Source organism: Halictus rubicundus, unplaced genomic scaffold, assembly GCF_050948215.1.
Source record: "Halictus rubicundus isolate RS-2024b unplaced genomic scaffold, iyHalRubi1_principal scaffold0207, whole genome shotgun sequence".
NCBI classification, from domain to species: domain Eukaryota; kingdom Metazoa; phylum Arthropoda; class Insecta; order Hymenoptera; family Halictidae; genus Halictus; species Halictus rubicundus.
In genome coordinates, this window is record NW_027488748.1 from 430,447 (window position 1) to 447,662 (window position 17,216).

The 17,216-nt window shown below is 36.2% G+C and overlaps 1 protein-coding gene and 1 non-coding gene across 2 annotated transcripts in view; one reads left to right on the forward strand and one right to left on the reverse strand.

The window, feature by feature from the left end:
- The window catches only part of LOC143363997 (uncharacterized), a 44,530-nt gene extending 36,062 nt beyond the window's left edge, over positions 1-8,468 (reverse strand). The window contains exons 1-3 of the mRNA XM_076804527.1: positions 8,430-8,468; positions 7,319-7,408; positions 6,932-7,216 (exon numbers count right to left, since the gene is read on the reverse strand). Of these exons, the coding sequence (XP_076660642.1) occupies positions 6,932-7,216; positions 7,319-7,408; positions 8,430-8,468 (414 nt within the window). The remainder of the gene's footprint in view (positions 1-6,931; positions 7,217-7,318; positions 7,409-8,429) is intronic.
- Positions 2,488-2,596, forward strand: LOC143364001 (U6 spliceosomal RNA). The gene has a single exon (XR_013083953.1). It is a non-coding gene; the product is annotated as a U6 spliceosomal RNA (small nuclear RNA).
- Positions 8,469-17,216: the final 8,748 nt, after the last annotated feature.

Below are 17,216 nucleotides of genomic sequence, written 5' to 3' on the forward strand. Positions count from 1 at the left end.
TTTGCCGGCAGCTTTTTGTAACACCCGAACGACAATAAATGTAAAGTAGAAGCCCACTTTCGTGTGTCGTAATTCTGAGCAACTTTCCCGCCGCGGGGAATGCCCCGTCCTTCTTTCACGTAGAACCCTGACCCGTGTAGGGGCTTTCCAGGATATCGCGCGGTGCTCGTCGAATCGAGATCGCGGCGGCCGATTCGCGTCTTAGCGTAATTTTTCGTGTGGCACCGTCCTCGTGCCTGGCGCCCGTTCTGAGTACCGAACTTGAGAGAACCGTCGCGAAAATCGAGTCGACGAGACGCCGCACAGTGGTGCCAAATGGCCAAAAAGCGGCAAAAAATCTGTAAAAACGAAACTATCCAACGAATTTGTTTGAAAATTTGTGGAGAGATTGCCACAGGTACGACGCTTATTTGGCAAAAAAATTTTTGTAAAAAGTTGTCAACATTAAGTAATATGTGCTAATCGAAAATCTCTGTTTTCTGCCCATTTTTTATTTATGGAAGCATCCAACAAATCCTTTAATAGATTTTGGTCTGGAACTAATCGTTTTGGCAAGGTGTAATATTGATCTAGCTTTGTGTAAAATTTTAAGAGATACTTCGAGATGCTTTCGACGCAATTTAAGTTTAAATATCAACTTTCAGAATTTCCAAGAGTGAATTTTCCGGACGTTACGATTATTTGATGTTCCAGGTGAAATTTTTTAGGAATATTTCTAAATAATAAAGAAAAATGAGAAGTGCATACGATTTATTAATTTTTTATGTATAAGAAAATATTTAATAACAATTTTTTTTATCTGACATAAATTATTTTTACAGCGTTCATTGGAGCATTACCACAAAATACCTGTTGCATTTTTGCGACAGTAGTCCAGTGAACGAAAACTTCGTTTATTTAACATAAAAAATTGTTATTAAATATCTTTTTATATGTATGAATGTCACTTTTTTTTTCTTATCCGATATGTAACCCTTAAAAATTTCACCTGAAACATCAAATAATCATGACTTCCGTGCGATTCATTCTTGGAAATTCCGAAAGTTGATATTTGAACTTAAATTGCCGCGAAAGCATCTCAAAGTATCTCGTGATTTTTTGCAAAAAGCTAGATCAATATTATAACTTGCCAAAACGATTAGTTCCAGATCGAAGCTTTTCAAAGGATTTTTTGTATTCCGCATAAATAAAAAATGAGCGTAACGCAAAGGGGCTTCAGGTTAGTCCATATTACTTAATGTTAAACAACTTTTTTTGGAAAACTCTTTTTTCCAGTCAATAGTTAAAACCATTTGCAATGACCCATATGATTTGTAGACCCCTTAGTATTCAATTATAGGCGGAGTAATTACATAACTTTCGCACTGAAAACTGATGGATTCCCAGGAGCGAGGAAATGGTTATTTACCATGCGTATATCTCCGTAAGAAATTTTTTTTCAAAAATCTGACTTTGGCTCATCATGCACGCACTATTAGGCTATACAGAAATAATTTTTTTTTATAAAAATCGAAAATTTATAAAATGGACTTTTTGCCGCCTTGGCACCACTGTGCGCCGTTTGTCCCGGGTGGACCACGTTTCGCGCGGCCGAACGTGGCCCGGCTTCACGGTCTGTAAAAACCCGCCGTTGCCCGGGTTTTTCTCCCGTCGGACGGGCCGAAAATCAGGGCAACGTGACACCGTACAAATTCATTATTTAATACTAAGATAAAGCTACGAATGGCGTGTTTCAGCAAGAGACTCGAACATGGCGGCTTCTTTTGTTGACGTGCCCATCCTGCTGTGCTCCCTCCTGGGTCTGCTCGTAAATGGGCTCAACCTGCTCGTGATCCTGTGCATACACAAAGAGGTAAATATTTAAAAAATAGAAAACTCCCTACAGATAATATATACCTATTACTATAAGGACTGCCTATTACAGTGAAATCTCGTTGTTTGTCAGTCCGCCGTTTTTACTGACAAGATACGAAATCGGAGGTTCTCGCCGAGCGTCCCATTTGAACTACACAGGGAACGCTGGAAACCGTCGTACCGTCTTCAAGTCATAAGAAACCTATAACTTGAAAACGCTACTGACGTGAAAACGGCGAAAACAGCAAAGGTCAAGAGCCGTCGTCGCCGAGAAGTGTGCCACACATTGTCGGCTATATCGGTGTGAGACCAGAAGACTAATCGAATCCAGTTACAAAACTTCTTTATTTGTCATTATTTTTTTTATGAAACTTTTACCAACATATTTACCAACATGCTTCTGATTAAAACTAAACCAAATATGATATAATTCCGATGATATATACTTGTGTAATGGACGATGAAATATGTAGGACGATTGTGTTGTGTCTTGACATGTTCTATGCCTTTAGTATAATTTCGTGGTTAGATCGTGCATAACTCACAGACGATAATCGTCCGTTCGCTGCACCAGATATCCGGTGGGACATATCAAACGCCCTGGTTGGAAATTATGGAGGTTGTGTCTGACATGTGTAATTGCTTCGACAGCACATATACTAAATTTGAAACGATACAGAGAAGATTAGCATGGTCCCTGCGCAAGGATAACACGCAAAATCGTGAAGCGTTCTGTGCTGTTGAGTACTCGCGTGATCCAGGCACACACCCTTTAGACAAAAAGTGGAAAAATTGCCATTTTTCACGATTTCCGACTTAAAATCGCATTTTTAATCGTTTATAACTCGTAAACGAATAAGTCAATACCGGTGAAATTTTCAGCATGGACATAATTTATTCGAGCGAATCAAATACATTCTTTAAATTTTCAATACAGGCTCAGATAAAAGAGCCTGAAAAAACCAACTTTTACTATTTGTTTGCGATTCCGACCAATTCAAATTTTTTTCAAAAATTTTTTACACCTCGTCTAATAAACTAATCCTTCTAACTTCTCAATAAAATTCAAGTCATTTGATCTAATTTTTAGAAAGTTATGTTGCTTGAAATAGTGTTGACTCAGTTTTGCTCGTTACTGTAAGTAAGAAGTGGCCGCACAATGCACAGATAGATGGATAGATAGATTATAATAGATAGATACGTTATAATAGATAGATACATTATAATAGATAGATAGATTATTACTGTTTTTTTTTTCCCCCGCGGGGAACAGAATTGCAGTCAATCACAGTCCCAGCAGACAGAGGCAGTGAACGTCCGGTGGTTCGACCGCCAACGAATAAACCCTCAGATGAAGAATTATTATGAATTATCATGGACAACCGATGATGTCGCACGAGGAGAAGTAAAAATAGGATTAGGATATATGTTAAAAATTCTACGCAGTAAGGTAGCACGTGAAACGACTCCAACTTTTCTTCCTGCAAGACTCGCAGATAAGCGTTCTCAGTTTACACGCTGAGAACAAACAGGAAAGGTGTCCAATTATGCCAAATTATAAGAAAAGACGCCGACTTCATGGTAAAAAGATCCTGTCGGCATACAGCTGACTAGTCAGGAGACATCAAGAAGATAAAAAGATGCAAGGTAGAGACTCCTGTGCCAGCATCTTTGAAAAACAAAGGATTGTGCATCTTATAAAAAGGGGGACCAACTCCTAAAATTCAGTTATAAACAGTCAGTCAGTCAGTCAGGCAATCGTGAACAATCAGTTATTCAGTCATAGTCAATAGTACAGTAGTCTCTTGTGAAGTTAAAATAGTTCGTTCAGTTGTTTCGCGACAAACCGTTTCAAAGACCAGTGTCAGCAGTCGGAGTATATTGTAACCGAATCCGAACCCGTGATCACGGTAATATTAATATTATTATTATTATTATTATAATCAAACTATTTGTAAGCACTCCAGTATATGCGCTATATAAACCATATTTGTAAAATCAAATTTGTAATCTCTGATTCAGAACCACACTTTGAATAAATCAATAACTTTGTTGTTTTCAAAATAAGGGTACAAAGTTACTTAAACGATCCTCAATTTCCCGAACCATAGCCGGTGTATGCAGGTAGGTTCGAAACTGCGTCCTATCCTCTTAAGATCGTAATTCATACCACTTGGGACGTAACACTATCAAAGCTTGCAAAGGAGTATCTTTGTGTTATGGCAACATCTGTTCCTTCCGAAGGAGTATTCTCAAAGACTGGCGAAATAATTAGTAAAAAAAAAGAAATAGATTAAAAGACAATATAGTGAATAAAATATTGCTTCTTAATATGTACAAAATAAATCCTTTATTATGTCTATTTCGTATATATTCGCTTTATCTACGTTTTTTTCTTGCCGAAATGTTCCAGTATTTCCACTCGCAGCATTTCTATACTCATGTCAGGTCCGAAATCACAGTCAAATTTAAAGCATCGAGATATTTGAAGGAATCATTTGGCAATCGATACATATAGTATAGAAACAGCTTATAGTGATCATGAATAGATTACTTCTGCGAATTTGATTGCAAAGTGGAAGAACATTAACCCTTTCGACACGATAATTTCATAGGGGGGATAATAAAAATGCCCTTGTGGATTTTACCGAAAGAACCCTCCCCTGCCCTAAACAACAAATTCGGTAATTCAAAATAGGCAGAATTTTTCATCAAAATAGACAGTTTTTTGCGAATATCTCGGAAAATAAACAGACCGCCGCACAGTGCGGACAAATGGCCTGTTTTCGGGCACTTCTCGCAATTATATATATACAGTGAGTGTAAAAAGTATTCGTACACCTCTTATAGATTTAGAAAACCATATATTTCTTTATGTAATTGTACATTCTTTTATAAAACAAAAACACAATTACGATTATTATATGTTTCAACTGCAAAATGTGACATAAATAAATTAACGAAAAGTTAACGTTAATGAGATATATTAAAAACAGTCTGAAGTCTCTAAAAATTAGCATGCAAAAAGTATTCGTACACGTAACAAATTTAGCAATAAACGTGTTATAATTTGCGAAAATAAATTAAATTAATATTTCGTTGGATAGCCTTTCGACTGTATAATTGCGTCCAGTCTTCTTGGCATTGAATCCACTAAATTGGATGGGATTTCGTCTGTAATAATGCACCATTCCTCTTGAACAGAAAGTTTTAATTGTTCTTTACTTGAAATATGCCGGGTTCGGAGTTTTTTTATCACACAGATCCCATAAATTTTCGATCGGATTAATATCCGGTGATTGTGGAGGTGTTTTCAAATATTGCGGTGTGTTATAAAGCAACCACTTTCTTGTGTTGCGTGCTGTATGTTTGAGGTCATTGCCTTGAGTGAAGATAAACTTGTCTTTTATACCCATTTTTTCTGCACTACTTACAATATGGGTTTTTAGTATGTTTAGGTATATTTTGTGGTCCATGATTCCCTCGATGAAGTGTAATGACCCCACTCCAGCAGCACTCATACAATCCCAAATCATAAACCAAACCTCCGCCGTGTTTTACTGTGGGACGTAGATTTTCTTTTTGTAGCTCTGTATTTTTCTTCCTCCAGACCGTACACTTGCCATCAGAGCTAAAAACATTAAATTTACTTTCATCAGTAAATATGACTCTTCGCCAAAACTCGATAGGCTTATTAATATTATTTTTCGCGAAATCAAGTCTCTTCTTTCTATTTGCGGCATTTACGAAATAATTCTCGCGAGCAACTCGGCCGTGGTATTCATTATTTCGTAAACAATTACGAATAGTGCTGGCACATACACTTACTCCAGCGTTGTTTGCAAGCTTAGCAGCGATCTTAGGGGCACTAATTTTAGGATTTGTTTTTATTTCACGCACTATAAAACGTTCATCGCGTAAACTAAGTTTTCGAGGGCGACCAGATTTCGCTTTATTTTTATTGGTTTTTCGTTCACCATATCGATCTATAATTCCTTGTATAGTGCTGTGTGGCCTATTAATTGTTTTTGCTATTTCTCGCAATGATTTACACTGATTATGCAGTTGTATAATAATTTTTCTTTCAGTCTCACTTGTTTCCTTATCTTTATGACCCATTTTACCGAATGTTATAAAAATTGACTGGTTTTGCAGAAGGTTGCCACTAGACTGTTCATCAAAGACCCTGTCTGATTATTTGTCGGGTCCCGCTAAACCATAATATAAACAATCGGACGCCTTTCGAGTACATTCTAGTACCTGTACGAATACTTTTTGCGCGCCAATTTAGAGACACGTCTCATAGTTTCTAATTTTTCTCGTTAACGTTAAACTTTTTCAAGTGTATTTATGTGACAGTATGTAGTTAAAATATATAAAAATTACAATTATGTTTCGTTTTATAAACATGTGTGCAATTACATAGAGAAATACATGGTTTTTTACAACGCCTACAAGAGGTGTGCGAATACTTTTTACACTCACTGTATATACAGGGTGATCCACGCAATTGTTTTAAGTCATAACTCCGTTATTATTGCATTTACGAAAAAATGATAAAGGAGAAAGATAAATGGTTCGAAGAGCACTACATCTGTGGGCCTTTAAATTTTTTTTAGATGCAGCAGTGCATGTGCAATTAACAATTGCATCATTTCTTTAAATAGAAATGCATATTTTTTTGCACATATCGATTCTTCCGTTCATTCTACGTAAAAAATGATTAGGGTACCATGGCAAAAAAATTATTAGATCTCGAGATATTTTCAAAAAAGACACGCAGAATTCGAATCAGGCCACACAAACTCCAAAAACCTCATTAAACTCTATTAATATTCCTTCGAAAGTATTGTTATCGACCGCGTTGATTAAGATTGCGGATAATCAGGGAACATATTGGCCAACGAATCCATAAAATGGCACGTCATCCCACCGCGATCCCCGCATTTCGGCGGACTTTGGGAAGCTGCCGTAAAATCACTAAAGTTTCATTTAACACGAGTAATAGGCGACACCTTGTTATCGTACGAAACGTTATTAACATATATCAATCAAATTGAAGCGATTCTCAACTCACGGCCGTTAACACCTCTGTCCTCCGACCCAAACGATTTATCCGTTTTGACACCAGCACACTTCTTGATTGGTGATACGTTAAATGGCATACCCGATTACGAAATATCAAACATTCCATCCGGTCGATTGTCGTCCTGGCAGCATGTGCAAAAAATGCGACATCATTTCTGGCAACGATGGAGGAAGGAATACCTCCACGAGTTGACCACACGTAAAAAATGGCATAAACATAAACCCGAAAAAATAGAAATAGGCAGTATCGTAAGAGTGCGGGACGACAATTTCCCTGCAATGCAATGGACCCTCGCACGGGTTTCCAAACTTCATCCCGGACAAGACGACATAGTTAGGGTAGTCACAATAAGAACCGCGAAAGGCGAATACAAACGGTCGGTAAAATGTCTCGCGCCGCTACCGTTATAAAGAACAACATTGTAAAATACGGACGCTGTATATAGTTAACAATCAGATCAAGGAACTAGGTAAATAGGCGAATAATATTAAGACCAATGTAAATAGCATGTATACAGGGTGAGTCACCAAACGTTAGCACCTCAAATATCTTTGTTGTTTCTAAAGATACGTAAAATATGATAAGGACAAAGTTGAATGGTACAATGGGGGTGACACGATGCAAAAAAAATTTTGTTTTTATGTCATTTTTTTGGAGATATCAAGGTCACCTTGACTTTTTTTAAATGGAACCACCCTTTTTTAAACACCTACAATGATAGTCCCTTTCATTAGGAATTCAGTGACTATAATTAGTCCAAGGTCATTCAAGGTCAAGGACAGAAAAAACGTATAAAACTGAAATATGGAAGCAGAATACCTGTATTTTATAAATGTTCGAAATGATGGCCGTCTGCGTCGATACATTGTTGTAAACGAGCTCTGAAGGAATGTTGCACTCTGATAAGTATATCCGACGTGATATTCGTACATGCTGTGATGATACGCTGACGCATATCTTCAACTGTTGTTGGAGCAACCGTGTACACGGTTCGGAACAAGCTCTACAACTCGTTCGTCTTAACAATATTGTTCTGATTAAAAACATACAAGCATAAATTGCCAATAATGCACGATTCTCCATCTGCTTACATTGTAGGCTGTTGGTCGGTCGCTGGTATTTGAAGTTCCGAGCTCGTAGAGTCACGAGATATCGGTGTGAAACAACTACCAATCCAATTGCAAAACTTCTTTATTTTTCATTATTTTTTTATGGGACTTGCGCCAACTAATTCGTGGCATTCTTCTGATTAAAATGACACTAAACGCGGTACAAATTGGACTGCATTTAGTATTTTGCGACTCCCAAACGGCATACAATGTAAGCGGATGGAGAATCGTGCATTATTGGCAATTTACGCTTTTATGTTTTTCATCAGGACAATATTGTTAATACGAATGAGTTGTAGAGCTTATCCCGATCAAAATGAGTCCAAACACGACATCATTTGGATTGTCTTTGTAATTTTTATCGTAACATTACGTACCAGTAAAACATGTTCGATTACACTCGAATTTGACCTCATTTTCATCAGGAAAACCCCCTCCAATCGCTCGTCAAAATTTTATGAGGATATGTTGAAAAATCTAAAAATTTAAACTTTCATTCGTGCGCGATTCTCCATCCGCTTACATTGTATGCCGTTTGGCAGTCGCCGGGTCTTTGAAGCTCGGCGCTCGCAAAAGATAAGATCCTTTTAAAAGGGCCTAGCCGATTTATGGTCAAAACTGCCCTTAGAGGAAAAACCCCTCTGAGTAAAATTTCAACCCCCTATCTTGCCCATGAGGTTAGTTACAGGGTAAATTAGATTTCGCGCTTCTCCGCGTATTTCCCGCACTCTGATGCTTTCTAAAATTCTGAAAAAAATGTGACATATTTTGGATTCTAAGGCTGATTTTTGATAATTTTTTCAGATTTTTTTTTGTTACAAACTGTGGTCGTAAAAAAAATGAAAACCTCCAAAAAAATCGGAAAAATGCAAATTTCTCAAAAAATTTGAAAACATGCTATTCTACTGTTTAGTTCCTTGTTAAAGTACTATAACAGGCAGTGTCGTCAATTTTTTTTAGATGTTTTGTTGTGGGACATCATCGTCAAAAAAAAACAATAAAAACCGAATTTTTTCGACGTTTTTGCTATTAGGAGGAAAGTTACATTTGTTGGTTTTATCGCAGATATATATTAAGTAATTTTTAGCATTATTAAATTGAAACAAGTAATTGTTTGACCTAAGAAATGTGATTTAAGAGAAAGAATAAATTGTATTTTGTGTGATATATACCAGAATGTTCGTAAAGTTTTGTAACATCGCCGGACGTCGAACTAAGGAGCGGATACGCTGGGGTTCTTATCCCGTCGGTGGTAAATGTTTTTTCCCATACATCATCTTTATTTTTTCAATTTCTTATATTATTTATTCATGTGATTTTAACAATATTTTTTTAATGTTTTAAAAATATTGAAGTAACATTGATTAGGCAATGAATATTTATATTATTGTGTTCGTCTACGATTTCCGCCAGATATGAAATTGCCTGTGAAAATTGGTAAGATTCCGTGAAAAGAATTTTGAAATCTACTTCTGTCATTTCCAGAAAATCAAGAAATCAATACTGTTTGAAATGGAATCTTTTTGCGGTTCCAATTGTTTTGACCATCTTAATCGGCTATGCCCTTTTAAATCTTATCACCTATACTTGTACAGTACCGAATGACAGGCTGTTGGAACTTCCAACTTCCAACTTGGTTTAACGTTAATTTTCAACATTATAAACAATTTTGCGACAACACATTTTTACGACTGTACAGTGAACCGGAGTATAATATAAAGGAATATATAAAATACCGTTCTTTACAGATCACAGCTAGTTATTTACATAAATCTAGGAAATAGTTGTTATTGCATAATTATTTTCAATAAGGGTTATACAAATTCTGAATCTACATTTCACTATCAAAATACATAATAAAACATCGCAAACATTTAGCATTGTCAATATACTAAAATGCTTGATAATATCGATGTGCTGATCTTCCCGCTGTAACTCGCATCATGTCATTTTACGCCTGATTTTATTTCGAGCCGTTCGCTTCGTTGCGAGCAGCTCGCATCGTGCGAGTACTCGACTCGACTCGAAAAGCGACTCCCGGCTCGACTCGACCTGAGCTCGGCGCGCATATACGAGCTTGGCTGCAGGCCTAGTCCGTGATGATTCACCTTCTCAACGACGAGAATTTCCTTAGTGGTCTTCTGTACCGACGAAATACCGTCGTTGGCCTTCTGTTTCTTACTACAGCCAAAATCTATCCTAGAGTGCGGTAGAAAACACCGCATTTTTCGAGCGACACATTCTCCCGTAAGGCTGGCAGTCTTTATATATATCTCGTCGGTGGTTATGTACATATCTGATGTTATGACTATAGGTTCAAATTATATTTTTTTATTTGATGTCATTATGTTATATATCTACAGTTATCTTTATCAATACAATATTAATAAATATAGATACTACGTTTCCAAATTATAGAAATACAATTTTCATAAACCTTGAACGTAAATAACAATTCTCCGTACGTATAATTATTATTCTCATTTCTACAATTTTTTAACACTATTAATACGAAACCATTTTGAATATATTTTGTAACTGAACTTGAAAAAGAAATTAAATTGAAATTTACTATATATTTTCATGTATATTTCATTTAAAAAACATAAACTTTAGCTTTAAAGAATCATCCAAAATATCAATTAATATTAGTTGTAAAATTCGAAAGAGTTAAGAATTAATTAATCAATAATTATGTAGTTGATCTTTTTTGCAAGATGTCAATCTATTTCAATACTGACTGAGAACGTAGTTGCATTATTTTCTTTCACGTTTGTATCGAGAAAATAAACGACGAAGGCAACAGTACGTCTCCTTACGTTGCTTCTACTACGCACGCGCTACACACAAGCGTACCTCTATTCTGTCCGTGTGAGCTGCCAGCTCGACTGTTCGACGCGTTCCGCCGAAAAATTATTTAAATAACGATTCGAATAAAAGATACTTTATCTTTATTCGAAGGTTCGAATAAAAAAAGTATCTTTATCCGACGAGTATCAGATAAATACTTTTATCCGACGAGAATTTATCCGACGAATAAAGATAATTTTTTTTATTCGAAGCGGATTTATTCGAACTTCGAATAATTTTTTCATCTTTTATCTGTATCTTTTATTCAAAGGCTTCGAATAAATCTTCGAATAACTTTTGCCGAGCGCGGAGCTTCAAAGACCCAGCGACGACAGACGACATACAATGTAACCGGGTGGAGAATCGCGCACGAATGAAAGTTTAAACTTTTATATTTTTCAACATATCCTCATAAAATTGTGACGAGCGAATGGAGGGGATTTTCCTGATGAAAATGAGGTCAAACTCCAGTATAATCGAACAAGTTTCACTGATACGTAATGTTACGATAAAAATTACAATCTCATTAAAGATAGTCCAAATGATGTCGTGTTTGGACTCGTTTTCATCGGGATAAGCTCTACAACTTATTAGAATTAAAATTATTATTCCCATTAAAAATATAAAAGCTTAAATTGCCAATAATCCTCGATTCCCTATCAACATTAAGTATCAATAAAAATTGTTCGATTACACTCCAGTTTGGACACATTTTCACCAGGAAAAGTCCCTCATCAATTCATTCGCCACAATTTTCTGAAGGTGTATTGAAAATATCTAAAAATTGAAACTTTCATTCGATGCGGGATTCGATCCCGGACCAACAGATTCTCAGCCGGAGATGTTACGACCAGCGCCAACCGAAACTGTTGAGAGTCACAGTCATATATTGAAATGTAACGCAAAAAAAAATATTTTATATTGCAGGTTCTACACTGTTTTCCTGAATATAAAAATGTTCAATATTACATAATACACCTACAAAACGATCAGAAGGCATCGAAATAATTGATTTTGTTTTTTTTTTAACGACGATGCAATTTATACAAAATTCTGAAAAAATTCGGAAAAATTGTTTCAATAATATCTAACTACTGAATTTTTATAAAACTGGTATCTCTGAAACTTCAATTCGAAATGTGCACTTTGTCCAAATGATTGGAAATCCAACTATCCAATTTTCTTAAACGCGTTTGCATAATCTGGAAAATCTGTAAAAAATACGACCCATAAAAAATAAGACCAATAAACGTGCTCAACTGAAAACTTCGATATAAAATCGGCAATTTTATGCATTCGGATTTGTTTAAAAATTGATTTTGCAGCCAAAAATTCTGAAAAAATCTCAGTCGTGTATGATATTAGGTAGAATACTCGTGAACACTTTCGTAATTTTTTGTTGAGCATGGTACGACTAAAAATTAATTTGGTTTGGAGGCACTTTTGACCATCTTATCCGGCTCTGTCTTAAAAATCAACAAAAAAAAATTATGTAAAAAATATAGAACATATTTTAGTATGCGCCATTAAACCCGATCTTTAAAAAAGATTTCTAGTCCAAATTTCGCATTGATATCTTTTTTAGTTTAAAAGTTGTAGCAAAATGTGCGCCTCGCCGAACCGGGAATCGATTGCGGCTCAGGCGCTCGAAACTTTGGTAACGTGAATTCGGTGGAACGCCTCGAACAGTCGAGCAGGCAGCTCACACGGACAGAATAGGGGTACGCTTGTGTGTAGCGCGTGCATAGTAGAAGCAACGTAAAGGCTCGTACAGACCTGAACATTTCGACGAACATTGCGCCGAACGGCGCGCCGAACCTCAAAAATCAACATTCATTTCGGCGAACCGAAGGGCGCGATCTTGCGTTTCGTTCGCTGTTCGGCGCAATGTTCGTCGAAATGTTCAGGTCTGTACGAGCCTTAAGGAGACGACGGTACGAGAGAGTGCCCCCCCCCCCCCAACCCTTCACGTGGGATGGCGCACAGTGGTGCCAAGGCGGCAAAAAATCCTTTTTATAAATTTTTGATTTTTATAAAAAGAAATTATTTTTGTATAGCCTAATAGTACGTGCATGATGTGCCAGTCAGATTTTTGAAAAAATTTGTTTTATGGAGATATACGCATGGTAAATAACCATTTCCTCGTTCCTGAGAATTCATCAGTTTTCAGTGCGATAGTTATGTAATTACTCCGCCTATAATTGAATACTTAGGGATCTACAAATCATATGGGTTATTGCAAATGGCTTCAACTATTAACTGGCAAAAAAAAATTTTCCAAAAAAAGTTGTTTAACATTAAGTAATATGGACTAACCTGAAGCCCCTTTGCGTTACGCTCATTTTTTATTTATGGAGGAATACAAAAAATCCTTTGAATAGCTTCGATTTGGAACTAATCGTTTTGACAAGTTATAATATTGATCTAGCTTTGTGCAAAAAATCATGAGATACTTCGAGATGCTTTCGTTGCAATTTAAGTTCAAATATCAACTTTCGGAATTTCCAAAAATGAATCGCGCGGAAGTCACGATTATTTGACGTTTCAGGTGGAATTTTTAAGGGATACATATCAGATAATAAAAAAAATTACATTCATACATATTAAAAAATATTTAATAACAATTTTTTATGTTAAATAAACAAAGTTTTCGTTCACTGGACCACTGTCGCAAAAATGCAACAGGTATTTTTTGGTAGTGCTCCAATGAACGCTATAAAAATAATTTATGTAAGATAAAAAAAATTGTTATTAAATATTTTTGTATACATGAAAAATTAATAAATCATATGCACTTCACATTTTTCTTTATTAATTAGAAATATTCCTAAAAAATTTCACCTGGAAAATCAAATAATCGTAGCTTCCGCACGATTCACCCTTGGAAATTCTGAAAGTTGATATTTAAACTTAAATTGTGACGAAAGGGTCTCATGAATTTTTGCACAAAGTTAGATCAATATTACACCTTGCCAAAACGATTAGTTCCAGACCAAAATCTATTAAAGGATTTGTTTTATGCTTCCATAAATAAAAAATGGGCAGAAAACAGAGATTTTCGATTAGCCCATATTACTTAATATTAACAACTTTGTGCAAAAATTTTTTGCCAAATAAGCGTTGTAACTGTGGCAATCTTTCCACAGATTTTCAAACAAATTCGTTGGACAGTTTCATTTTACAGATTTTTTGCCGCTTTTTGGCCATTTGGCACCACTGTGCGGCGTCACGCGATTCTGGCATCACGACTGAACAAGTGTGATCGAGCTCGATGAATGCGGTAGTGTTTGTACGTGTCGTACGTTGCGTTCGTCGTTTATTTTCTCATTAGAAACGTGCAAAAAAATAATACAACTACGTTCTGAGTGAATAGTGAAATAGATTGACATCTCGCAAAAAACGATCAACTACATAATTATTGATTAATTAATTCTTGACTCTTTCGAATTTCACAATTAATATTAATTGATATTTTACATGATTCTTTAAAGCTAAAATTTATGTTGTTTAAATGAAATATACATGGAAATATATAGTAAATTTCAATTTAATTTCTTTTTCAAGTTCAGTTACAAAAGATATTCAAAATGAATGCGTATTAATAGTGTTAAAAAATTGTAGAAATGCGAATAATTATACGTATGGAGAAATGTTATTTACGTTCAAGATTTATGAAAATTGTATTTCTATAATTTGGAAACATGGTATCTATATTTATTAATATTGTATTGATAAAGATAATTGTAGATATATAACATAATGACATCAAATTAAAAAATATAATTTGAACATATAGTCATAACTCTGATCATAACATCAGATATGTACATAACTCGTCAATCATTTGTATTTGACCACATTTGATAATTTTTGTAGATCTAGTTCCAACATTTATCGTTCGTCAGCGTAGAGGGCGTAAGAAAAGCAGTTGTTTACATGTGAGACACGAAACCGCATATGGTGATTGGTCTACTCTTATACCTCTTCTGTGCCATAGACGAGGTATGGTATTACCTACAGATGTGTAGCTGACTGATGAATACGAGATGGAAACACCGGCGTGTTAGATAATGAATAAGAAAGGAACTGAAAAGGGAATCTTTCAATTTTATTAAATGTTGGATATTTATAGGGAGGAGGGTCCTAAGTGGACATGTTTTTTTTTTTACCCGGAGTATGGAACGATCAGGTGTCAGACGTTATAACAGAATAAAAATTGTAATTGTTACATTACATTTATTTCAGTATCACTGTCAAAAAGTCTACGTACATTTGCATAAGAGTATGATCCTAATAATGATAATGTATGATTAGATTAGGTCCGGATACGATGTTTTGTGAATGTTATAACTTAAAAATACTTTACCACTATTATTCATGCACACACCTCGGTCTCTCTTTTTTTATTATGAAATAAATGTTTACAACAGAGTCAATAAATTCATGTGTAAAGCTAAATTAAACCAAAAATGAAATGATTCAAAATTTCAAAGGTCTAAAAAGAACTACGATTCATAAGTGTCTATATATAGACTATAGTTTTATTTGATCCTTGCTTTGTCATTGGGCGATACAACCACATACATTGCAACGCGCGCGCCAGTCTTTGACTGCTCGTCCTCGTTACAGCATTCGAACGCGTCTCCGGAAATTATTCGAAGTCAAATAAACCGCCGAAAAAGACAGATGAAAATGGACATGTGGCAGCCTGGGCATCGCGCAGCGACGAGCACGCCGACGAACCGCCAACATACATTGTATACGCGGCGGCGCGGCGATGGTCCACGGGAAGCTGCAGAGAAAGAAGCGAAGATCGGTTCCGAAGGCGGTCGAAGGAATGCCATCGAACATTCGCTCGCGAGCGTCGGCCAGTATTCACTTCAGAGCAGCCATTCGTGTCAGTGCCGTGTGTTGTAAGTACGTATTATGGCGATTAGCTTTGGAGTACACATTTTGATTAGTTTTCCCGAAAACAGGCCATTTGTCCGCACAGTACGGCGGTCTCTTTATTTTCCGAGATATTTGCAAAAACTGTCTATTTTGATGTAAACTTCTGCCTATTTTGAATGACCGAATTTGTTCTTTAGGGCGCGGGAGGGTTCTTTGGTTAAAATGTACAAGGAGATTTTTATTATCCACCCTATGCAATTATCGAGTCGATGTTCTCCCATTTTGCAATCAAATTCACAGAAGTTATTTATTCATGATCACTATAAGTTGTTTCTATATATGTATTCATTGAGTGATACATGTTATTATTTATTTCCAGTGTTTTCAAATGGGTGAGGTTGGCCAACGGATGCAATGCTGGTTCGCACTTTACCTCACGCACTGGTTCCTCCGTCACCCCAGGGGTCTCATGTTTCCTTTTCAACGGTTAAAGGTCGATGCACATCTCACCGGCCGGCCGACCGGCCGTTTTTTCCCCGTTTATAAGCATTTTGGGGTCCGGGACAGCTATTAGAGAGGGTTCGAGAGGCTCGGAACAAAGGCACAGCGTGTCCTCTGCTACCAGAACCCCAGGGGTTCGCTGCCCAATGCTAGAGCCGGCCGGCTAGCCGGCTAGCATTCTCGACGAGAATGTTCGCAGGCTAGCCGGCCGGCTCGTAGCGTGGCAGTACGAAGACAGAATGAACATGCTGTATTTATTTAAAAAACTATCAACCAGAACTTTTCTGAGTTCCTCGTGGTAATAGATCTTGTTAAGGAATTTGAACGTTGTAACAAACGAAATAACAATTTATTACCACGCTAACGAAAAAGAAAGAATATCATCTGACAATCTGTGCGGTGAAACAATTCGTCATTATTTATTTCAAAAGCTGTTAACTAGAACATTTCAGAGTCCCTCGTGGTAATAGATGGGGAATACTTTGTTAAGGAATTTGAGCGTTATTAGGAAAAAGCTACCAGAATAATTAATAATACGGTACTCCCTTTCGGAGCTATAGGTTCGAGCTACCATTTGTTGGGTTTGAGGGGAACATCTGTCGTATTTTAAATAGGCAGGTAATTTTTCTTGTGAATCAAAAACACATGTTGAATGTGAAAAATTATTAGATCTCGAGATATTTTCAAAAAATGTCATACATTTTCTTGTATTTAGTGAAATACAGCTACACTTTTTCAAAATCTTAGTTTTCGTACTCGAGTTACGATACGTGACTTGCTACTGAATTATAAAATGCTCACTCGTACAAATCGGTTTCTGTTATGATAACAATGTCGAAAGGGTGTTTACCTTTACAACATAGTTATGAAGTGTTTGAGTATCTTCTTCAATAAAGACATTTTTTGAAAATATCTCGAGATCT